General features: G+C 52.1%; 1 protein-coding gene across 1 annotated transcript in view; it reads left to right on the forward strand.

The window, feature by feature from the left end:
• The window catches only part of ASS1 (argininosuccinate synthase 1), a 271,201-nt gene that overhangs the window by 73,239 nt on the left and 172,436 nt on the right, over nucleotides 1-25,526 (forward strand). Inside the window, exons 6-7 of the mRNA XM_069237057.1 lie at nucleotides 4,547-4,603; nucleotides 7,089-7,163. Coding sequence (XP_069093158.1) covers nucleotides 4,547-4,603; nucleotides 7,089-7,163 — 132 coding nt within the window. The remainder of the gene's footprint in view (nucleotides 1-4,546; nucleotides 4,604-7,088; nucleotides 7,164-25,526) is intronic.

The following is a 25,526-nucleotide window of genomic DNA, read 5'->3' on the forward strand; positions in this document are numbered from 1 at the left end:
TCAGAAGGAGTCTCTGACGTCACCTGGTGGCACTGGCCACTCAGAGCAGTCCAGTGTGCCAGCAGCACCTCTGTTTCCAAGATGGCAGAGGTCTGGAGCACACTGGAGGAGCTCTGGACACCTCCCAGGGGAGGTGCAGGTCAGGGGAGTGGTCACTCCCCTTTCCTTTGTCCAGTTTCGCGCCAGAGCAGGGCTAAGGGGTCCCTGAACCGGTGTAGACTGGCTTATGCAGAAATGGGCACCAAATTTGCCCATGAAAGCATTTCCAGAGGCTGGGGGAGGCTACTCCTCCCCTGCCTTCACACCATTTTCCAAAGGGAGAGGGTGTAACACCCTCTCTCAGAGGAAGTCCTTTGTTCTGCCATCCTGGGACAAGCCTGGCTTGACCCCAGGAGGGCAGAAACCTGTCTGAGGGGTTGGCAGCAGCAGCAGCTGCAGTGAAACCCCAGGAAAGGCAGTTTGGCAGTACCAGGGTCTGTGCTACAGACCACTGGGAGCATGGGATTGTGCCAACTATGCCAGGATGGCATAGAGGGGGCAATTCCATGATCATAGAAATGTTACATGGCCATATTCGGAGTTACCATTGTGAAGCTACATATAGGTAGTGACCTACATGTAGTGCACGCGTGTAATGGTGTCCCCGCACTCACAAAGTCCGGGGAATTGGCCCTGAACAATGTGGGGGCACCTTGGCTAGTGCCAGGGTGCCCTCACACTAAGTAACTTTGCACCTAACCTTTACCAGGTAAAGGTTCGACATATAGGTGACTTATAAGTTACTTAAGTGCAGTGTAAAATGGCTGTGAAATAACGTGGACGTTATTTCACTCAGGCTGCAGTGGCCGACCTGTGTAAGAATTGTCAGAGCTCCCTATGGGTGGCAAAAGAAATGCTGTAGCCCATAGGGATCTCCTGGAACCCCAATACCCTGGGTACCTCAGTACCATATCCTAGGGAATTATAAGGGTGTTCCAGTAAGCCAATGTAAATTGGTAAAATTGGTCACTAGCCTGTTAGTGACAATTTGAAAGAAATGAGAGAGCATAACCACTGAGGTTCTGGTTAGCAGAGCCTCAGTGAGACAGTTAGGCACCACACAGGGAACACATACATATAGGCCACAACCTTATGAGCACTGGGGTCCTGACTAGCAGGGTCCCAGTGACACATAACAAACATACTGAAAACATAGGGTTCTCACTATGAGCACTGGGCCCTGGCTAGCAGGATCCCAGTGAGACAGTGAAAACACCCTGACATACACTCACAAACAGGCCAAAAGTGGGGGTAACAAGGCTAGAAAGAGGCTACTTTCTCACAGGATCCTACCTACTTCGACCTCTGTCTCAAGTCCACCAAAACTCAGGGGGTCTTGTGCGGTTTCCGGTTGGAGCCATTTCTTAATCTTTGAAGCCTGTGAGGCGGGTGTTATTCCTGTGGCCGCCAGATGGCGCCAGAAGCCAGCCTTTGAAATCTGTTTTATTCTCTTAGCACACTTGTCTGCCTCTCTGTTGCTGAAAGCAAGAGTATGGAGAATGTAGGTAGCTGGCTGTTGGATTCAGGGGCGTAACAAAGGCCCCTGCGGTGCAGCTGGGCCCCCTCAGCACAGTACACTGTGCACAGGTGCCAGTCTCCTGACGGGGCCCAGTTTCCCCACTGGTTGGATCCCCAGTGCCCTGAATGTGCAGAGGATGAAGGCTCCATCCCGACTGCGCAGAATGATGAAAGCGGCTGGCCCTCCAGTCCTTCCTGTACATCCAAAGCATTTACGAATACTTACAACATTTATGGGGCGGATGTCTGCCCCGAGTGCGGACCTAGAGATACTACTCGTAAATGCTCTCTGTGAATTCCCAGAATCATAAACGTAGACGTTTCGTCTAAGTTTAGACCAAAAGTCTAAGTTTACCTTTTTGAATCAGGTCCTGTGTGCGCAGGTCACATAGGGTGATGTTGAAGGGGCCGCCCTTACCCAAAACCCCACACGGCCTGGCCCAGATGGAGCTCCCTGTGACCCTCAGCGTGCTGACGCACAACTGTGGACACCCACCCAGCGGATGCTCTATAACTCAGTGGTCGCCGGTGACTGTTATCGGCTCTAACATGTCACAAATGGCTATTCTTCACAAATGTAAATAAATATGTCACCCAGAGTGTCACAAACAACCAGCCCAGGGTCTCATCAGCACCGCAGCTTATCATGTACTGCGTGCAGCGGCCTGTCTTTCTGTGTGCATTACATCTTTTACCTAATGACGTACATATTCGCAACCCTTGCTGTCATAGGCTGGGCCACATAACTCTGTAAAATGACACCATTCCCAGTGCACCAGTGTTTTAATTGGGCAGGTGCATGTACTTTTTAATTGGAAAGGGAGAGTGCCTGTGCTTCTCAGCACTGCTGCTATACATTTAATGGGAGAGTACTGGCACATCTACATTTAATGAGAGTGTACCTGCACTTCTCAGCAGAGCTGCACTATCTTTAATGGGAGAGTAACGTCAATTCTCAGCATGGCTGTCATACATTCAATGGGAGAGTACCGACACTTGTCAGCACTGGTGCAGTACATTTAATGGGAGAGTACCTGCACTTCTCAGCACTGCTGCAGTACATTTAATGGGAGAGTACCTGCACTTCTGAGCACTGCTGCAGTACATTTAATGGGAGAGTACCTGCACTTCTCAGCACTGCTGCAGTACATTTAATGGGAGAGTACCTGCACTTCTCAGCACTGCTGCAGTACATTTAATGGGAGAGTACTGACACTTCTCAGCACTGCTGCAGTAGATTTAATGGGAGAGTACTAGCACTTCTGAGCACTGCTGCAGTACATTTAATGGGAGAGTACTGACACTTCTCAGCACTGCTGCAGTACATTTAATGGGAGAGTGCCTGCACTTCTCAGCACTGCTGCAATACATTTAATTGGAGAGTACCTGCACTTCTCAGTACTGCCACAGTAGACATTTAATGGGAGAGTGCCAGCAGTTTTCAGCACTACTGCAATACATTTAATGGGAGAGTACCGGCACTTCTCAGTACTGCTGCAGTACATTTAATGGGAGAGTACCGGCACTTCTCAGTACTGCTGCAGTACATTTAATGGGAGAGTACAGCACTCTCAGCACTGCTGCAGTACATTTAATGGGAGAGTACAGGCACTTCTCAGCACTGCTGCAGTACATTTAATGGGAGAGGACCTGCACTTCTCAGCACTGCTGCAGTACATTTAATGGGAGAGTACCAGCACTTCTCAGTACTGCTGCAGTACATTTAATGGGAGAGTACAGACACTTCTCAGCACTGCTGCAGTACATTTAATGGGAGAGTACAGACACTTCTCAGCACTGCTGCAGTACATTTAATGGGAGAGTGTCAAACAGGTACTCTAAAGAATGAATACCTGCACTTCTCTGTTTCAGTTTAAAGCACCGCAGGGCACTAACCAGGATCCATTTCGCCACTCACCTGGATTCTCAGACGCCTCTTTCGTGTCTTTAGCGGGTGAGGCGTGGGTCAGTCCCAGAAGAGCGCACCCTCTTCTCACCTGCTCAGCATATTATCAGCAGGTGAGGCGTGGGTCAGTCCAGGACGGCTCACCCTCTTCTCCTCACATACTTAGCATTTCACGCCCTCTTCTCCTCACATACTAAGCATATCATCAGCAGGAGAGGCGTGGGTCAGTCCCAGGACAGCTCACCGTCTTCTCCTCACATACTCAGCATATCACCCGCGGGTGAGGCGTGGGTCAGTCCCAGGACGGCTCACCGTCTTCTCCTCACATACTCAGCATATCACCCGCGGGTGAGGCGTGGGTCAGTCCCAGGACAGCTCACCCTCTTCTCCTCACATACTCAGCATATCACCCGCGGGTGAGGCGTGGGTCAGTCCCAGGACAGCTCACCCTATTCACCTCACATACTCAGCATATCACCCGCGGGTGAGGCGTGGGTCAGTCCCAGGACAGCTCACCCTATTCACCTCACATACTCAGCATATCACCCGCGGGTGAGGCGTGGGTCAGTCCCAGGACAGCTCACCCTCTTCTCCTCACATACTCAGCATATCATCAGCAGGAGAGGCGTGGGTCAGTCCCAGGACAGCTCACCGTCTTCTCCTCACATACTCAGCATATCATCCGCGAGTGAGACGTGGGTCAGTCCCAGGACAGCTCTACCCTCTTCTCCTCACATACTCAGCATATCACCCGCGGGTGAGGCGTGGGTCAGTCCCAGGACAGCTCACCCTCTTCTCCTCACATACTCAGCATATCACCCGCGGGTGAGGCGTGGGTCAGTCCCAGGACAGCTCACCCTATTCACCTCACATACTCAGCATATCACCCGCGGGTGAGGCGTTGGTCAGTCCCAGGACAGCTCACCCTCTTCTCACCTGCTCAGCATTTCATCAGCGTGTCCCTTGTAGAGGGTCCCAGGACCCCTCTCCCTGCCCCAGCCCCTCTCACCCGCCTGCACCATCACCCTGCAGTGCATGGACATGCCAGTGTCCCACATGTAACATGTTCTTCCTCCTCCACAGGGCAACGACCAGATCCGGTTTGAGCTGACCTGCTACGCGCTGTACCCCGAGGTGAAGGTAAGGCCCAGTCCCTATAGTTACGGGTTGAGTGGGTTTTGGGGTAAGTGACGGTCCCGGGGGGAGGTGGGCTGGGGGGAAGTGGGGTATCAGCATCCTTAGAAGCCGTCTACTGGTCCAAGGGTTTGGGGAGCATGGAGCAGAATTCCTGGGCGCTCTCTTCACACCCCACAAGCTGCAGTTTAGCCTTTTGTTGTGGCCTGGCGCCCTCTCGTGGCTGCTTGTGGAGGTGCAGAGAGCCTTGTGTGGACCGAAGAGCAGGGAAGACCGGGGAGGGTCCTTAGCCACTGGAATTGTGCAGCAGGAAAGGGCCAAATTATGCGGCAAGGTTTAGTACATTATGCGGTAAGAAAGGCCACATTATGTGGCATAATGTGGCACCTTGTGTAACAGTATTACGTCATTATTTCGTCCTTTTTAAACCTGGTAACAATGTCTGATCATTGGTTACACCTCACTAGTTTAGTACCCAAATATAGCAACAAGCAACAGAAAGGGGATCAGTCTAGCTTTGTAAAGAGCCTTCCTTAGCGTTCACTTACTTAGGGGGCTCTAACTGGTGCCCGCCCCAACCTTCTGCCCTCTACCTTGCCCAGGAGATCAGCTTAGTACCCCCCCGGCTTGTGTCATCTTAAGGATTTTGGAGGCTCCCGGTAAGACCTATTTTGGAACCCCAACTATGTGGCACATTTGATTTTTACTAAACAGGTCCTGTTAATTCAAGCTCACATGATGTCAAGTAATACTAAATTATTGTCTTGCCAGGAACCCCAAAAATCCTAAAGATGACACTGGGTAGAGAGAGAGTCAGCGTAGTGGAGGGCAGAGAGTGAGGGAGGTTTAGATAGAGAAGTGGAATAAACAGGGGCAACATAGAGAGAAAACTCATTTTCTCAGGGCCCCCCTTGGAAACTGGGGGCCCTGGTCCATTGCCCACTTTGTCCATCCCTTTTAGATGACTCTGCCCCCGCCCTGGACCTTTATGGGGCTGGTAGAGGAGGGGGTGGTGCCTGCAAAGGGGGTGGAGTCAGACTCCATGTAGGAGGGGCCCGCTCTACGCGCACCAGACGTCTAGAACGTGTTTTTAAAGCGCTGGGGTCCACATTCTGCCAAAAGGTGGAGCAACCAATGAACTTTTCTCTCCCTCTCGGTTTACATCTTTCACTCTCCTCTCTGTCTTCTCTCGCTCTCTCTTCCTCTCTAATCCACTTTATTTCTTCTCTCTTACTGTTTTCATTCTCTCAACCTCAATTCTTTTTTTTCTCTCTCTGACTTCCTTTCACCCTTTCCCGCTCTCTAGCTTTTCTCGCTCTTGTGAAGTCTGAGGGCTCTAACTCTTTTGCCCCCACAGCCACCTATTCTCTCTCTCTGTCCCTATTCCAGACTTCTTCTCCCAAGAGTCTCGGTCTCATTGTCTCTCTGTTGCCCTTTCACTCTCTCTTCTGATGTGTCCTGTTCCTTTGGTCTCTAGCTCTCTTTCTCTCTCTTGGTGTTTCTATCCTTCGCTATGTCTCGCTTCCTTTCTTAAAGTATCTCCCTTGCTTCCTTTCTGTCTGTCAATCTCTACCTCCCTCATTCATGTCACATCCACTCTTTCCTTCTTTCTCTCTTTCCTCACACTGAATCGTTTTCTTTTTTCTCCGTCTTTCTCTGTCTTCCCTCTCTCATCTCTTTCAGCACCTCATTTCTCTTTTTTTTTATTGCTGCCATTCTCTCCTCACTCTGATAGTCACTATCACATCTAGGGGTGGGCGGAACTTCAAGGGATTCCGCGGAGTTCCATAAAATGTCCGCAAGCTTCCAGGGAGTTCCGCCAACGGGCGGAAATGTGGATGCTGCGCTGCTCACGATACAATTTAGAGTCAGCACTGAAAGCGGCACTGAAAAATAAGTGCGAGTCGCACCACGTGGTGTGCAAAGCTCGCGGCTATTCGAGTTGATTTTGTTGCAGCTCGAGTAGAAAATCTACTCAAGTGGCAGCAAACCTGCTCGAGAAGCAGCCCTCTCAATGTGACCGCTCACAATCATCCACACTAGAAAATGACGCCAGGGGGAGCCAATCTCACTCGTGCTTCCTGAGCCTCGCTGGAAAACAATTCCACCACAGAACAGGAGTAACGCAGAGTCACCAAAATTCTGCCAATTCCACAGGCACAATGAAACATTCTGCCCACCCCTATTCTCAACCTGTTTCCCCATGCTCGCTCCGTGTTACTCCGTTGTGGTGTAACTTTCCTACCATTTATTTGTTGTCCATCTTTCACCTCATATCTCCTTTCTCTACAGGGTCATACCAAGGGCTCCTGCAGCCCGAGTGGTGTTTGGGGGTGGGGCTCCCTCAGGCGGGCGCAATCAAGTTTAAAGCCCATGGCTATCTGTGAGATACAGGAGTTCTGTGGGCTCCTCACAGGCTGCAGGGACCCCATCATTTTGTGTTACTAAAATGGCTCCACATTTTAACCACTGTCCCTCTCGTTCCCCACAGATCATCTCCCCTTGGAGGATGCCAGAATTCTACAATCGCTTCCGGGGCAGGACTGACCTCATGGAGTACGCCAAGGTACAACAGACCGGATTTAGGCGGGAGACTCCCAATATTTGAGGCCAAAATGACTTTATTCTACCTGTCTCTGCCTAAAATGACCTCTTTTTCAATGTATGTCAATGGGGAAAATACATTCCCACGATTTATTTTTCAAAATCTCCCACTTTCTAGTTGTAAAATGTTGGCATGTATGCGTGGAGATTGTGGCAGCATTTCACTCACCTGTCCCGGTGCAGTCTGGGTAGGAGGGGTGGACGAGGGTAAGGAGAGGGGTGATTACGAGAAAGTATGGGTTGGTCCAGTGGGCACAGAAGAGACCAGGTAAAGCGAGGACGATGGTGTGAGCTGGTACTAACCTGGGAGTGTAGCCTGGCACTAATGAGGCAATGATTATAACACAAGCGCCACCCTCACTGCTGACACAACTCCTAATAATGTTAGTCATGTAATTATACACAACATTCTGTGCCCCTGACTGTCCCTGTGTGCATGAACATCTCTCTACACCCACAGCCTGGCAGAGTAGCCTGGCACCCTCTTACCACCCCTTGTACCCAGCGCCCTTGTCTGTGACACCCTTCAGCACCCTCACAGACTATGGTGCCCGGTTATACACAGTGACACATCCTGATACACAGTGACTGATGCAAGTCACGCATCCTGATACTCCGTGACTGATACACACTGACACATACTGATACACAATGACTGATGCACAGTGACACACCCAGATACACAGTGACTGGTATCCTAATACACAATGACTGATGCACAGTGACGCATCCTGACACACAGTGACTGTTGCACAGTGACACACCCTGATCCACAATGACTGATGCACAGTGACACATCCTGATACATGACGGATCCACAGTCACACATCCTGATAATCCGTGACTGATACACACTGACACACAATGACTGATGCACAGTGACACACCCAGATACACAGTGACTGGTATCCTAATACACAATGACTGATGCACAGTGACGCATCCTGACACACAGTGACTGATGCACAGTGACACACCCTGATCCACAATGACTGATGCACAGTGACACATCCTGATACATGACGGATGCACAGTCACACATCCTGATAATCCGTGACTGATACACACTGACACACAATGACTGATGCACAGTGACACACCCAGATACACAGTGACTGGTATCCTAATACACAATGACTAATACACAGTGACGCATCCTGACACACAGTGACTGATGCACAGTGACACACCCTGATCCACAATGACTGATGCACAGTGACACATCCTGATACATGACTGATGCACAGTCACACATCCTGATAATCCATGACTGATACACACTGACACATACTGATACACAATGACTGATGCACAGTGACACACCCAGATACACAGTGACTGGTATCCTAATACACAATGACTGATGCACAGTGACGCATCCTGACACACAGTGACTGTTGCACAGTGACACACCCTGATCCACAATGACTGATGCACAGTGACACATCCTGATACATGACTGATGCACAGTCACACATCCTGATAATCCATGACTGATACACACTGACACATACTGATAGTCAATGACTGATGCACAATTACACATCCTGATACTCCGTGACTGATGCACACTGACACATACTGATACACCATGACTGATGCATAGTGACAAATTCTGATACACAATAACGGATGCAAGTCACGCATCCTGATACTCCGTGACTGATACACACTGACACATACTGATACACAATGACTGATGCACAGTGACACACCCTGATACACAATGACTGATGCACAGTGACACATCCTGATACTCCGTGACTGATACACACTGACACATACTGATAGACAATGACTGATGCACAGTTACACATCCTGATACTCCGTGACTGATGCACACTCACACATACCGATACATCATGACTCATGCACAGTGGCCCATCGTAATACACAGTGACTGATGCACAGTGACACATCCTGATAGACAGTGACTGATATCCTGATACACAGTGACTGATGCACAGTGACGCATCCTGATACACAGTAACATATCCTGATACACAGTGCCTGATGCACAGTGACACATCCTGATAGACAGTGACTGATATCCTGATACACAATGACTGATGCACAGTGATGCATCCTGATACACAGTGACTGATGCACACTAACACGTCCAGATACACAGTGACTGATGCACAGTAACACATCCAGATACACAGTGACACATCCTGATGCACAGTGAATACTGTACATCCTGATACAATGTAACACAACATGATACACAATGACAGGGTCCTTCCCTAGAATCAGTAAATTGTAGGATTACTGGGCAGGATGGGGTATGAAAAGGCGAGGCATTCCTGTCTCAGGACCATCGATGCAAGGGCATCCCGGGTTGGTGGGGTCATGTGTCCTGCAGTATCAGGCGGCACGCTATGCATGCACATGCTCTTTCGAGGCCACGGGTCATGCAATGGTAAATCATGCAGTAACAGGGGTCACGTGATTCAGGGACATGCAGTAACAGGGGTCACATGATTCAGGTACATGCAGTAACAGGGGTCACGTGATGCATGGCTATGCAGTAATGGGGTTACATGATGCAAGGACATGCAATAAAAGGGGTCACATGATGCTTGGACATGCAGTAACTGGGTCACGTGATTCTTGGACATGCAGTAACGGGGATCATGTGATGCATGGACATGTAGTAAAGGGGGTCACGTGATGCAAGGACATGCAGTAACAGGGGTCACGTGATGCAAGGACATGCAGTGGCAGGGGTCACGTGATGCATGGACATGCAGTAACGGGGTCACGTGATGCATGGACATGCAGTAACGGGGTCACGTGATGCATGGACATGCAGTAACGGGGTCACGTGATGCATGGACATGCAGTAACGGGGTAACATGATGCAAGGACATATAATAACGGGGATCGGGTGATGCAAGGAAGTACAGTGTTTCGGGTCATGCAATGGAAAATCATGCAGTAACGGGTCACGTGATTCAGGGACATGCAGTAACAGGGGTCACGTGATTCAGGGACATGCAGTAACAGGGGTCACGTGATGCTTGGACATGCAGTAACGGGGTCACGTGATGCATGGACATGTAGTAAAGGGGGTCACGTGATGCATGGACATGCAGTAACGGGTCATGTGATGCAAGGACATGTACCAATGGGGGACACGTGATGCATGGACATGCAGTAAAGGGGGTCACGTGATGCATGGACATGCAGTAAAGGGGGTCACGTGATGCAAGGACATGCAGTAAAGGGGGTCACGTGATTCAAGGACATGCAGTAACAGGGGTCACATGATTCAGGGACATGCAGTAACAGGGGTCACGTGATGCTTGGACATGTAGTAACAGGGTCACGTGATGCATGGACATGCAGTAACGGGGATCACGTGATGCATGGACATGTAGTAAAGGGGGTCACGTGATGCATGGACATGCAGTAACGGGTCATGTGATGCAAGGACATGTACCAATGGGGGACACGTGATGCATGGACATGCAGTAAAGGGGGTCACGTGATGCATGGACATGCAGTAAAGGGGGTCACGTGATGCAAGGACATGCAGTAACGGGGTTACATTATGCAATGACATGTAATAACGTGGGTCATTGTTATTTTTTCATTTGAGAGTCCTTGTTCCACTTTATCAGCATTCCTCCCTCCACTTCCACTTTCTATTTGTATCTTCTCCTCTCTCACTCGTTCGCTGTCTCCTTCTCTTTCTTTTACCTTCTCACCCCTTCTTCCTCTTTTCTGGGTCCTCTTTGTATCCAACTTTCTAACTGTTTTTTTCCGTCCTTCTCTTTCTGTTCCTTCGGTCCCTTCCACCCCCCTCCTGCCCCCCCTCCTGCCCCAGCCCCCCTTGTGAGTTTGATGACAGCCTCTGCCGGGGCGGGGGGGGGGGGGGCGCTGCTGCTGCTTTGAAAACAAACACATGGCTGTGTGGACAAGAACTCACTGGTGTCCCTGTCAGATCAAGAACTCTGTGAACCTGAGAGGGCTCCGGCCCTCATCTGTCACTGAGACCCCTGTGGTCCTAACTCTTATCTGGCACAGAGACCCTTGTGGTCCTAACCCTTATCTGGCACTGAGTTCTTGTGGTCCTCACCCTGATCTGGCACTGAGACCCTTGTGGTCCTAGCCCTTATCTGTCACTGAGACCCCTGTGGTCCTAACCCTCATCTGTCACTGAGACCCTTGTGGTACGAAACCTCCTCTGTCACTGAGACCCTTGTGGTACGAACCCTCCTCTGTCACTGAGACCCTTGTGGTACTAACCCTCATCTGTCACTGAGACCCTTGTGTCCCTAACCCTCATCTGTCACTGAGACCCTTGTGTCCCTAACCCTCATCTGTCACTGAGACCCCTGTGGTCCTAACCCTTATCTGTCACTGAGAACCTTGTGGTACTAACCCTCCTCTGTCACCGAGACCCTTGCGGTCCTAACCCTTATCTGGCACTGAGACCCCTGTGGTCCTATCCCTTATTTGTCACTGAGACCCCTGTGGTCCTATCCCTTATCTGTCACTGAGACCCTTGTGGTCCTAATCCTCCTCTGTCACTGCGACCCTTGTGGTCCTAACCCTTATCTGGCACTGAGACCCTTGTAGTCCTAACCCTTATCTGGCACTGAGACCCCTGTGGTCCTAACCCTTATCTGTCAATGCAACCCTTGTGGTCCTAACCCTCATCTGGCACTGAGACCCCTGTGGTCCTAACCCTTATCTGTCAATGCAACCCTTGTGGTCCTAACCCTCATCTGGCACTGAGACCCCTGTGGTCCTAACCCTTATCTGGCACTGAGACCCCTGTGGTCCTAACCCTTATCTGGCACTGAGACCCCTGTGGTCCTAACCCTTATCTGGCACTGAGACCCTTGTGGTCCTAACCCTTATCTGGCACTGAGACCCTTGTGGTCCTAACCCTTATCTGGCACAGAGACCCTTGTGGTCCTAACCCTTATCTGGCACAGAGACCCTTGTGGTCCTAACCCTTATCTGGCACAGAGACCCTTGTAGTCCTATCCCTTATCTGTCACTGAGACCCTTGTGGTCCTAACCCTTATCTGGCACTGAGACCCTTGTGGTCCTAACCCTTATCTGGCACTGAGACCCTTGTGGTCCTAACCCTTAACTGGCACAGAGACCCTTGTGGTTGTAACCCTTATCTGGCACAGAGACCCTTGTGGTTGTAACCCTTATCTGGCACAGAGACCCTTGTGGTCGTAACCCTTATCTGGCACAGAGACCCTTGTGGTCGTAACCCTTATCTGGCTCTGATACCCTTGTGGTCCTAACCCTTATCTGGCACTGAGACCACTGTGGTCCTAATCCTTAGCTGGCACTGAGACCCTTGTGGTCCTAACCCTTATCTTGCACAGAGACCCTTGTGGTCCTAACCCTTATCTGGCACTGAGACCCTGTGGTCCTAACCCTTATCTGGCACTGAGACCCTTGTGGTCCTAACCCTTATCTGGCACTGAGACCCTTGTGGTCCTAACCCTTATCTGGCACTGAGACCCTTGTGGTCCTAACCCTTCTCTGGCACAGAGACCCTTGTGGTCCTAACCCTTCTCTGGCACAGAGACCCTTGTGGTCCTAACCCTTATCTGGCACAGAGACTCTTGTGGTCATAACACTTATCTGGCACTGAGACCCCTGTGGTTCTGTCACTGAGACCCTTGTGGTCCTAACCCTTCTCTGGCACTGAGACCCTTGTGGTCCTAACCCTTATCTGGCACTGAGACCCCTGTGGTCCTATCCCTTATCTGTCACTGAGACCCTTGTGGTCCTAATCCTCATCTGTCACTGAGACCCTTGTGGTCCTAACCCTCATCTGCCACTGAGACCCTTGTGTCCCTAACCCTCATCTGTCACTGAGACCCCTGTGGTCCTAACCCTCATCTGCCACTGAGACCCCTGTGTTTCTAAGAGGCTCTTGGCCCAGTTGGCTGGTGTTTTTCTGCCCCACTGGAGCTCAGGTGTTCCTTCTCTGCCCAGACAGGGCAGAGCCCCCGGGATAGTGTAAAGGGATCTCAGCAAAAGATCCTGCAAAAGCACCTGTGTGTTGGGGGGTGGGGGATGCAAGGGTGCCTAGCAACGAGTAGTGCGGGGAGGGGCTGGTGAGGGGGTGCAAGGGTGCCCAGCAAGTAGTAGTGTGGGGAGGGGCAGGTGGGGGGGTGCGGGGAGATTGCAAGGGTGCCTAGCAAGGAGTAGTGAGTGGAGGGGTGGGTGAGGGTGTGTGGGGGGCGCAAGGGTGTCTAGCAAGGAGTAGTGCGGGGAGGGGCATGTGAGGGGGTGCAGGGAGATTGCAAGGGTGCTCAGCAAGGAGTAGTGTGGGCAGGGGCAGGTGAGGGGGCTTTGAGGCAGGGTTGTCGGTGTTGATAGCACAGACGTCCTCTGCGGAAGTGCAGACAGCTGCAAGGGAGTACTGGAGTACTGGAAGCTGCACTGAAGATCCCTGTACAGAGTACTACAGGCTGCACTGGGGCGCCCTGTACAGTGTACTGGAGGCTGCACTGGGGCGCCCTGTACAGTGTACTGGAGGTTGCACTGGGGCGCCCTGTACAGTGTACTGGAGCGCCCTGTACAGTGTACTGGAGGCTGCACTGGAGCGCCCTGTACAGTGTACTGAAGGCTGCACTGGAGCGCCCTGTACAGTGTACTGGAGGCTGCACTGCAGCGCCCTGTACAGTGTACTAGAGGCTGCACTGGAGCGCCCTGTACAGTGTACTGGAGGCCGCACTGGAGTTCCCTGTATGGAGTACTGGAGGATGCACAGGAGTGTCGTGTGCGGAGTACTGGAGGCTGCACTGGAGTGCCATGTACTGAGCACTGAAGGCTGCACTGGAGTGCCATGTACGGAGACCTGGGGACTGCAGTGGAGTGCCATGTATGGTGTACTGCAGGCTGTACTGGTGTGCCATGTACGGAGTACTGGAGCTGCACTGGAGTACCATGTACAGAGTACTGGAGGCCGCACTGGAGTTCCCTATATGGAGTATTGGAGGCTGCACTGGAGTGCCCTGTATGTTGTGCTGGAGGTTGCACTGGAGTGCCCCGTATGAAGTACTGGAGGTTGCACTGGAGCACCCTCTACAGATTTCAGTGCAGTGCCCTGTATGGTGTAGTGGAGGCTGCACTGGAGTGCCCTGTACAGTGTACTGAAAGCTGCACTGGAGTGCCCTGTACAGAGTACTGGAGGTTGCACTGGAGTGTCATGTACAGAGTACTGGAGGATGCACTGGAGTGCCCTGTACAGGGTAATGGAGGCTGCACTGGAGTGCCCTGTACAGAATACTGGAGGCTGCACTGGAGTGCCCTGTATGGTGTGCTGGAGGCTGCACTGGAGTTCCCTGTATGGAGTACTGGAGGCTGCACTGGAGTGTAATGTGCGGAGTACTGGAGGCTGCACTGGAGTGCCATGTACTGAGCACTGAAGGCTGCACTGGAGTGCCATGTACGGAGACCTGGGGACTGCAGTGGAGTGCCATGTATGGTGTACTGCAGGCTGTACTGGTGTGCCATGTACGGAGTACTGGAGCTGCACTGGAGTACCATGTACAGAGTACTGGAGGCCGCACTGGAGTTCCCTATATGGAGTACTGGAGGCTGCACTGGAGTGCCCTGTATGGTGTGCTGGAGGCTGCACTGGAGCGCCCTGTACAGTGTACTGGAGGCTGCACTGGAGCACCCTGTACAGTGTACTGGAGGCTGCACTGGAGCGCCCTGTACAGTGTATTGGAGGCTGCACTGGAGCGCCCTGTACAGTGTACTGGAGGCTGTACTGGAGCACCCTGTACAGTGTACTGGAGGCCGCACTGGAGTGCCCTGTATGGTGTGCTGGAGGCTGCACTGGAGTGCCCTGTATGTTGTTCTGGAGGCTACACTGGAGTGCCCTGTATAGTGTACTGGAGATGCACTAGCGTTCCATGTATGAAGTACTGGAGGCTGCACTAGAGCACCCTGTACAGATTACTGGAGGCTGCATTGCAGTGCTCTGTATGGAGTACTGGAGGTTGCACTGGAGTGCCGGTGTGGAGTACTAGGGCTGCACTGGATTGCCTGTGTGTAGTACTGGAGGCTGCACTGGAGTGCCCTGTACACAGTACTGGAGGCTGCACTGGAGTGCCCTGTATGGAGTACTGGCGTCTGCACTGGAGCGCCATGCATGCAGCATGGGATGGTGCACACAGGTGTCCTTTGTGAAGTACATGGGGGCTGTGCTGGAGGGACTGCTTGTGGTACTGGGGACTGCATATGAGGCCATGCATTCTGTTTTAGGGGGCACTGAAGGTCCTGCATGGTGGACTAGGAGTCTGCATAGCAGGTACTGCATGTAGTAAGGGTGGGGCTGCATAGGAGCCAATGCATGTAGTATTGGTGGGGCTGCATAGGAGGTAATGCATGGAGTATCGGTGGGGGTGGTACAGGAGGCAATGACTGGAGTATCGGTGGGCTGCATAGAAGGTACTGCATATGATAAGGGTTAGGCTGCATAGGAGCCAATGCATGTAGTACCCTTGGTGCTGCATAGGAGGCAATGCATATAGTATTGGGCTGCATAGGAGGTAATGCAAGGTGTATCAGTGGGAGTGGTAGAGGAGGCAATGCATGGAGTATCAGTGGGGGGGTACAGGAGGCAATGCATGGAGTATCGGTGGGGGTGGTACAGGAGGCAATGCATGGAGTATCAGTGGGGGTGGTACAGGAGGCAATGACTGGAGTATCGGTGGGCTGCATAGAAGGTACTGCATATGATAAGGGTTAGGCTGCATAGGAGCCAATGCATGTAGTACCCTTGGTGCTGCATAGGAGGCAATGCATATAGTATTGGACTGCATAGGAGGTAATGCAAGGTGTGGGAGTGGTAGAGGAGGCAATGCATGGAGTATCAGTGGGGGGGTACAGGAGGCAATGCATGGAGTATCGGTGGGGGTGGTACAGGAGGCAATGCATGGAGTATCAGTGGGGGTGGTACAGGAGGCAATGACTGGAGTATCAGTGGGCTGCATAGAAGGTACTGCATATGATAAGGGTGAGGCTGCATAGGAGCCAATGCATGTAGTACCCTTTGTGCTGCATAGGAGGCAATGCATATAGTATTGGACCGCATACGATGTAATGCAAGGTGTATCAGTGGGAGTGGTAGAGGAGGCAATGCATGGAGTATCGGTGGGGGTGGTACAGGAGGCAATGACTGGAGTATCGGTGGGCTGCATAGAAGGTACTGCATATGATAAGGGTGAGGCTGCATGGGAGCCAGTGCATGTAGTACCCTTGGTGCTGCATAGGAGGCAATGCATATAGTATTGGGCTGCATAGGAGGTAATGCAAGGTGTATCAGTGGGAGTGGTAGAGGAGGCAATGCATGGAGTATCAGTGGGGGGGTACAGGAGGCAATGCATGGAGTATCGTGGGTGGTACAGGAGGCAATGCATGGAGTATCGGTGGGGGTGGTACAGGAGGCAATGACTGGAGTATCGGTGGGCTGCATAGAAGGTACTGCATATGATAAGGGTTAGGCTGCATAGGAGCCAATGCATGTGGTACCCTTGGTGCTGCATAGGAGGCAATGCATATAGTATTGGACTGCATAGGAGGTAATGCAAGGTGTATCAGTGGGAGTGGTAGAGGAGGCAATGCATGGAGTATCAGTGGGGGGGGTACAGGAGGCAATGCATGGAGTATCGGTGGGGGTGGTACAGGAGGCAATGCATGGAGTATCGGTGGGGGTGGTACAGGAGGCAATGACTGGAGTATCAGTGGGCTGCATAGAAGGTACTGCATATGATAAGGGTTAGGCTGCATAGGAGCCAATGCATGTAGTACCCTTGGTGCTCCATAGGAGGCAATGCATATAGTATTGGGCTGCATAGGAGGTAATGCAAGGTGTATCAGTGGGAGTGGTAGAGGAGGCAATGCATGTAATATCGTTGGGCTGCATAGAAGGTACTGCATGCAGTATTGAGCACTGCATGGTGCATCATTGAGGGGCAGCATAGAAGGCATGCATGGAATATTTGGGTGGGGGCAGTACAGAAGGCTTCAGATGTAGTAGTGGGGCTGCAGAGGAGGCCCTGCTTGGAGTTTTTGGGGACTATGCATGGAGTATTGAGATCTGCACAAGAGTTGCATAAAGTAAATTATGGAGTTACCATGAGCTCCAGCATGTAGTACACAGGAGGTAATGCAAGGAGCATTGGGGCTCTGTATAGGAGGCCATATTTGTACTATCATTGGGGATGCATACAAGGCCATGCCTCTACTACTTGGGGCTACAGAGGAGGCCTTGCCTAGAGTGCTTGGGGGTGCATAAGAGGATTGGGGGCTGCTTATGAGGTACTTCATGGAACTCTAAAAGGCTGCCTAGGAGGTCATGCATGGCATATTGAGGGCTGGTAAGGTGCCTTGCTTGTAGTATGGGAGGCTGCATAGGAAATTCTGCGTGTAGTATGGAAGGCTGCATAGGAGGTTCTGTGTGTAGTATGGGGGCTGCATAGGAGGTTCTGCGTGTACTATGGGGGGCTGCATAGGAGGTTCTGCGTGTAGTATGGGAGGCTGCATAGGAGGTTCTTCATGTAGTATTGGAAGCTGCATAGGAGGTTCTGCATGTAGTATGGGAGGCTGCATAGGAGGTTCTGCATGTAGTATGGGGGCTGCATAGGAGGTTCTGTGTGTAGTATGCGGGACTACATAGGAGGTTCTGCGTGTAGTATGGGAGGCTGCATAGGAGGTTCTGCATGTAGTATGGGGGGCTGCATAGGAGGTTCTGCGTGTAGTATGGGAGGCTTCATAGGAGGTTCTGCGTGTAGTATGGGAGGCTGCATAGGAGGTTCTGCGTGTAGTATGGGGGGCAGGATAGGAGGTTCTGTGTGTAGTATGGGAGGCTGCAGAGGAGGTCATGCATGGCATATTGAGGGCCGGTAAGGTGCCTTGCTTGTAGTATGGGAGTCTGCATAGGAGGTTCTTCATGTAGTGTTGGAAGCTGCATAGGAGGTTCTGCGTGTAGTATGGGGGCTGCATAGGAGGTTCTGTGTGTTGTATGGGGGCTGCATAGGAGGTTCTGCGTGTAGTATAGGAGGCTGCATAGGAAGTTCTGCGTGTACTATGGGGGGGTGTATAGGAGGTTCTGCGTGTAGTATGGGGGCTGCATAGGAGGTTCTGCGTGTAGTATGGGAGACTGCATAGGAGGTTCTGCATGTAGTATGGGGGGCTGCATAGGAGGTTCTACGTGTAGTATGGGAGGCTTCATAGGAGGTTCTGCGTGTAGTATGGGAGGCTGCATAGGATGTTCTGCGTGTAGTATGGGGATCAGGATTGGAGGTTCTGTGTGTAGTATGGGAGGCTGCAGAGGAGGTCATGCATGGCATATTGAGGGCTGGTAAGGTGCCTTGCTTGTAGTATGGGAGTCTGCATAGGAGGTTCTGCGTGTAGTATGGGAGGCTGCATACGAGGTTCTTCATGTAGTATGGGAGGCTGCATAGGAGGTTCTTCATGTAGTATGGAAGGCTGCATAGGAGGTTCTGCGTGTAGTATGGGAGGCTGCATAGGAGGTTCTGTGTGTAGTATGGGGGCTGCATAGGAGCTTCTGTGTGTAGTATGGGGGCTGCATAGGAGCTTCTGCGTGTAGTATGGGGGCTGCATAGGAGGTTCTGCGTGTAGTATGGGAGGCTGCATAGGAGGTTCTGTGTTTAGTATGGGGGCTGCATAGGAGGTTCTGCGTGTAGTATGGGGGCTGCATAGGAGGTTCTGTGTGTAGTATTGGAGGCTGCATAGGAGGTTCTGGGTGTAGTATGGGAGGCTGCATAGGCGGTTCTGCGTGTAGTATGGGGGCTGCATAGGTGGTTCTGCCTGTAGTATGGGTGGCTACAAAGGAGCTTCTGCATGTAGTATGGGAGGCTGCATAGGCGGTTCTGTGTGTAGTATGGGGGCTGCATAGGAGGTTCTGCGTGTAGTATGGGAGGCTGCATAGGCGGTTCTGCGTGTAGTATGGGGGCTGCATAGGAGGTTGTGCGTGTAGTATGGAAGCTGCATAGGAGGTTCTGCGTGTAGTATGGGGGCTGCATGGGAGGTTCTGCGTGTAGTATGGGAGGCTGCATAGGAGGTTCTGCATGTAGTTTTGGAAGCTGCATAGGTGGTTCTGCGTGTAGTATGGAAGGCTGCATAGGAGGTTCTGTGTGTAGTATGGGAGGCTGCATAGGAGGTTCTGCGTGTAGTATGGAAGGCTGCATAGAAGGTTCTGTGTGTAGTATGGAAGGCTGCATAGGCGGTTCTACGTGTAGTATGGGAGGCTGCATAGGCGGTTCTACGTGTAGTATGGGAGGCTGCATAGGCGGTTCTGCGTGTAGTTTGGGTGGCTGCATAGGAGGTTCTGCGTGTAGTATGGGGCTGCATAGGAGGTTCTGTGTGTAGTATGGGAGGCTGCAAAGGAGGTTCTGCATGTAATATGGGAGGCTGCATAGGAGGTTCTGCGTGTAGTATGGGAGGCTGCATAGGAGGTTCTGCGTGTAGTATGGGGGGCTGCATAGGAGGTTCTGCGTGTAGTATGGGAGGCTGCATAGGCAGTTCTGCGTGTAGTATGGAAGGCTGCATAGGCAGTTCTGCGTGTAGTATGGGAGGCTGCATAGGTGGTTCTGTGTGTAGTATGGGGGCTGCATGGGAGGTTCTGCGTGTAGTATGGGGGCTGCATAGGAGGTTCTGCGTGTAGTATGGGAGGCTGCATAGGAAGTTCTGCGTGTACTATGGGGGGCTGCATAGGAGGTTCTGCGTGTAGTATGGGGGCTGCATAGGAGGTTCTGCGTGTAGTATGGGAGACTGCATAGGAGGTTCTGCATGTAGTATGGGGGGCTGCATAGGAGGTTCTACGTGTAGTATGGGAGGCTTCATAGGAGGTTCTGCGTGTAGTATGGGAGGCTGCATAGGATGTTCTGCGTGTAGTATGGGGATCAGGATTGGAGGTTCTGTGTGTAGTATGGGAGGCTGCAGAGGAGGTCATGCATGGCATATTGAGGGCTGGTAAGGTGCCTTGCTTGTAGTATGGGAGTCTGCATAGGAGGTTCTGCGTGTAGTATGGGAGGCTGCATACGAGGTTCTTCATGTAGTATGGGAGGCTGCATAGGAGGTTCTTCATGTAGTATGGAAGGCTGCATAGGAGGTTCTGCGTGTAGTATGGGAGGCTGCATAGGAGGTTCTGTGTGTAGTATGGGGGCTGCATAGGAGGTTCTGCATGTAGTATGGGGGCTGCATAGGAGGTTCTGCGTGTAGTATGGGAGGCTGCATAGGAGGTTCTGTGTGTAGTATGGGGGCTGCATAGGAGGTTCTGTGTGTAGTATGGGAGGCTGCAGAGGAGGTTCTGTGTGTAGTATGGGAGGCTGCATAGGCGGTTCTGCGTGTAGTATGGGGGCTGCATAGGTGGTTCTGCCTGTAGTATGGGTGGCTACAAAGGAGCTTCTGCATGTAGTATGGGAGGCTGCATAGGCGGTTCTGTGTGTAGTATGGGGGCTGCATAGGAGGTTCTGCGTGTAGTATGGGAGTCTGCATAGGCGGTTCTGCGTGTAGTATGGGGGCTGCATAGGTTCTGCGTGTAGTATGGGGGCTGCATAGGAGGTTGTGCGTGTAGTATGGAAGGCTGCATAGGAGGTTGTGCGTGTAGTATGGGAGGCTGCATAGGTGGTTCTGTGTGTAGTATGGGGGCTGCATAGGAGGTTCTACGTGTAGTATGGGAGGCTGCATAGGAGGTTCTTCGTGTAGTATTGGAAGCTGCATAGGAGGTTCTGCGTGTAGTATGGGGGCTGCATGGGAGGTTCTGCGTGTAGTATGGGAGGCTGCATAGGAGGTTCTGCATGTAGTTTTGGAAGCTGCATAGGTGGTTCTGCGTGTAGTATGGAAGGCTGCATAGGAGGTTCTGTGTGTAGTATGGGAGGCTGCATAGGAGGTTCTGCGTGTAGTATGGAAGGCTGCATAGAAGGTTCTGCGTGTAGTATGGAAGGCTGCAGAGGAGGTTCTGCGTGTAGTATGGGAGGCTGCATAGGCGGTTCTACGTGTAGTATGGGAGGCTGCATAGGCGGTTCTGCGTGTAGTATGGGGGGCTGCATAGGAGGTTCTGCGTGTAGTATGGGGCTGCATAGGAGGTTCTGCGTGTAGTATGGGGGCTGCATAGGAGGTTCTGCGTGTAGTATGGGGGGCTGCATAGGAGGTTCTTCATGTAGTATTGGAAGCTGCATAGGAGGTTCTGCATGTAGTATGGGAGGCTGCATAGGAGGTTCTGCATGTAGTATGGGGGCTGCATAGGAGGTTCTGTGTGTAGTATGCGGGACTACATAGGAGGTTCTGCGTGTAGTATGGGAGGCTGCATAGGAGGTTCTGCATGTAGTATGGGGGGCTGCATAGGAGGTTCTGCATGTAGTATGGGAGGCTTCATAGGAGGTTCTGCGTGTAGTATGGGAGGCTGCATAGGAGGTTCTGCGTGTAGTATGGGGGGCAGGATAGGAGGTTCTGTGTGTAGTATGGGAGGCTGCAGAGGAGGTCATCCATGGCATATTGAGGGCCGGTAAGGTGCCTTGCTTGTAGTATGGGAGTCTGCATAGGAGGTTCTTCATGTAGTGTTGGAAGCTGCATAGGAGGTTCTGTGTGTAGTATGGGGGCTGCATAGGAGGTTCTGTGTGTTGTATGGGGGCTGCATAGGAGGTTCTGCGTGTAGTATGGGAGGCTGCATAGGAAGTTCTGCGTGTACTATGGGGGGCTGCATAGGAGGTTCTGCGTGTAGTATGGGGGCTGCATAGGAGGTTCTGCGTGTAGTATGGGAGACTGCATAGGAGGTTCTGCATGTAGTATGGGGGGCTGCATAGGATGTTCTACGTGTAGTATGGGAGGCTTCATAGGAGGTTCTGCGTGTAGTATGGGAGGCTGCATAGGATGTTCTGCGTGTAGTATGGGGATCAGGATTGGAGGTTCTGTGTGTAGTATGGGAGGCTGCAGAGGAGGTCATGCATGGCATATTGAGGGCTGGTAAGGTGCCTTGCTTGTAGTATGGGAGTCTGCATAGGAGGTTCTGCGTGTAGTATGGGAGGCTGCATACGAGGTTCTTCATGTAGTATGGGAGGCTGCATAGGAGGTTCTTCATGTAGTATGGAAGGCTGCATAGGAGGTTCTGCGTGTAGTATGGGAGGCTGCATAGGAGGTTCTGTGTGTAGTATGGGGGCTGCATAGGAGCTTCTGTGTGTAGTATGGGGGCTGCATAGGAGCTTCTGCGTGTAGTATGGGGGCTGCATAGGAGGTTCTGCGTGTAGTATGGGAGGCTGCATAGGAGGTTCTGTGTTTAGTATGGGGGCTGCATAGGAGGTTCTGCGTGTAGTATGGGGGCTGCATAGGAGGTTCTGTGTGTAGTATGGGAGGCTGCATAGGAGGTTCTGTGTGTAGTATGGGAGGCTGCATAGGCGGTTCTGCGTGTAGTATGGGGGCTGCATAGGTGGTTCTGCCTGTAGTATGGGTGGCTACAAAGGAGCTTCTGCGTGTAGTATGGGAGGCTGCATAGGCGGTTCTGTGTGTAGTATGGGGGCTGCATAGGAGGTTCTGCGTGTAGTATGGGAGGCTGCATAGGCGGTTCTGTGTGTAGTATGGGGGCTGCATAGGAGGTTGTGCGTGTAGTATGGAAGCTGCATAGGAGGTTCTGCGTGTAGTATGGGGGCTGCATGGGAGGTTCTGCGTGTAGTATGGGAGGCTGCATAGGAGGTTCTGCATGTAGTTTTGGAAGCTGCATAGGTGTTTCTGCGTGTAGTATGGAAGGCTGCATAGGAGGTTCTGTGTGTAGTATGGGAGGCTGCATAGGAGGTTCTGCGTGTAGTATGGAAGGCTGCATAGAAGGTTCTGTGTGTAGTATGGAAGGCTGCATAGGCGGTTCTACGTGTAGTATGGGAGGCTGCATAGGCGGTTCTACGTGTAGTATGGGAGGCTGCATAGGCGGTTCTACGTGTAGTATGGGAGGCTGCATAGGCGGTTCTGCGTGTAGTTTGGGTGGCTGCATAGGAGGTTCTGCGTGTAGTATGGGGCTGCATAGGAGGTTCTGTGTGTAGTATGGGAGGCTGCAAAGGAGGTTCTGCATGTAATATGGGAGGCTGCATAGGAGGTTCTGCGTGTAGTATGGGAGGCTGCATAGGAGGTTCTGCGTTTAGTATGGGAGGCTGCATAGGAGGTTCTGCGTGTAGTATGGGGGGCTGCATAGGAGGTTCTGCGTGTAGTATGGGAGGCTGCATAGGCAGTTCTGCGTGTAGTATGGAAGGCTGCATAGGCAGTTCTGCGTGTAGTATGGGAGGCTGCATAGGTGGTTCTGTGTGTAGTATGGGGGCTGCATGGGAGGTTCTGCGTGTAGTATGGGGGCTGCATAGGAGGTTCTGCGTGTAGTATGGGAGGCTGCATAGGAAGTTCTGCGTGTACTATGGGGGGCTGCATAGGAGGTTCTGCGTGTAGTATGGGGGCTGCATAGGAGGTTCTGCGTGTAGTATGGGAGACTGCATAGGAGGTTCTGCATGTAGTATGGGGGGCTGCATAGGAGGTTCTACGTGTAGTATGGGAGGCTTCATAGGAGGTTCTGCGTGTAGTATGGGAGGCTGCATAGGATGTTCTGCGTGTAGTATGGGGATCAGGATTGGAGGTTCTGTGTGTAGTATGGGAGGCTGCAGAGGAGGTCATGCATGGCATATTGAGGGCTGGTAAGGTGCCTTGCTTGTAGTATGGGAGTCTGCATAGGAGGTTCTGCGTGTAGTATGGGAGGCTGCATACGAGGTTCTTCATGTAGTATGGGAGGCTGCATAGGAGGTTCTTCATGTAGTATGGAAGGCTGCATAGGAGGTTCTACGTGTAGTATGGGAGGCTGCATAGGAGGTTCTGTGTGTAGTATGGGGCTGCATAGGAGGTTCTGCATGTAGTATGGGGGCTGCATAGGAGGTTCTGCGTGTAGTATGGGAGGCTGCATAGGAGGTTCTGTGTGTAGTATGGGGGCTGCATAGGAGGTTCTGTGTGTAGTATGGGAGGCTGCAGAGGAGGTTCTGTGTGTAGTATGGGAGGCTGCATAGGCGGTTCTGCGTGTAGTATGGGGGCTGCATAGGTGGTTCTGCCTGTAGTATTGGTGGCTACAAAGGAGCTTCTGCATGTAGTATGGGAGGCTGCATAGGCGGTTCTGTGTGTAGTATGGGGGCTGCATAGGAGGTTCTGCGTGTAGTATGGGAGGCTGCATAGGCGGTTCTGCGTGTAGTATGGGGGCTGCATAGGTTCTGCGTGTAGTATGGGGGCTGCATAGGAGGTTGTGCGTGTAGTATGGAAGGCTGCATAGGAGGTTGTGCGTGTAGTATGGGAGGCTGCATAGGTGGTTCTGTGTGTAGTATGGGGGCTGCATAGGAGGTTCTACGTGTAGTATGGGAGGCTGCATAGGAGGTTCTTCGTGTAGTATTGGAAGCTGCATAGGAGGTTCTGCGTGTAGTATGGGGGCTGCATGGGAGGTTCTGCGTGTAGTATGGGAGGCTGCATAGGAGGTTCTGCATGTAGTTTTGGAAGCTGCATAGGTGGTTCTGCGTGTAGTATGGAAGGCTGCATAGGAGGTTCTGTGTGTAGTATGGGAGGCTGCATAGGAGGTTCTGCGTGTAGTATGGAAGGCTGCATAGAAGGTTCTGCGTGTAGTATGGAAGGCTGCAGAGGAGGTTCTGCGTGTAGTATGGGAGGCTGCAGAGGAGGTTCTGCGTGTAGTATGGGAGGCTGCATAGGCGGTTCTACGTGTAGTATGGGAGGCTGCATAGGCGGTTCTGCGTGTAGTATGGGGGGCTGCATAGGAGGTTCTGCGTGTAGTATGGGGCTGCATAGGAGGTTCTGCGTGTAGTATGGGGGCTGCATAGGAGGTTCTGCGTGTAGTATGGGAGGCTGCAAAGGAGGTTCTGCATGTAATATGGGAGGCTGCATATCAATCAATCAAAAAATTTGTATAGCGCGCTACTCACCCGGAGGGTCTCAAGGCGCTGGGGGGAGGGGGGACCGCTACTGCTCAAACAGCCAGGTCTTGAGTTGCTTCCTGAAGGAGAGGTGGTCGTGGGTCAGACGGAGGTGGATGGGGAGGGAGTTCCAAGTCTTGGCTGCCAGGTAGGAGAAGGATCTTCCTCCCATGGTGGCTTTTCTAATGCGTGGCACGGCGGCGAGGGCGTGGCTGGTCGATCGTATCTGGCGGGTGGGAGTGTAGAAGGTCAGGCGATTGTAGAGGTACCTGGGGCCCAGGTCGTGGAGGGCCTTGTGTGCGTGGGTGAGGACGCGGAACGTGATTCTCTTGCTGACGGGGAGCCAGTGCAAGTCTCTCAGGTGTCCGGAG

The sequence above is a fragment of the Pleurodeles waltl genome, chromosome 6 (genome assembly GCF_031143425.1).
Source record: "Pleurodeles waltl isolate 20211129_DDA chromosome 6, aPleWal1.hap1.20221129, whole genome shotgun sequence".
Classification (NCBI taxonomy): domain Eukaryota; kingdom Metazoa; phylum Chordata; class Amphibia; order Caudata; family Salamandridae; genus Pleurodeles; species Pleurodeles waltl.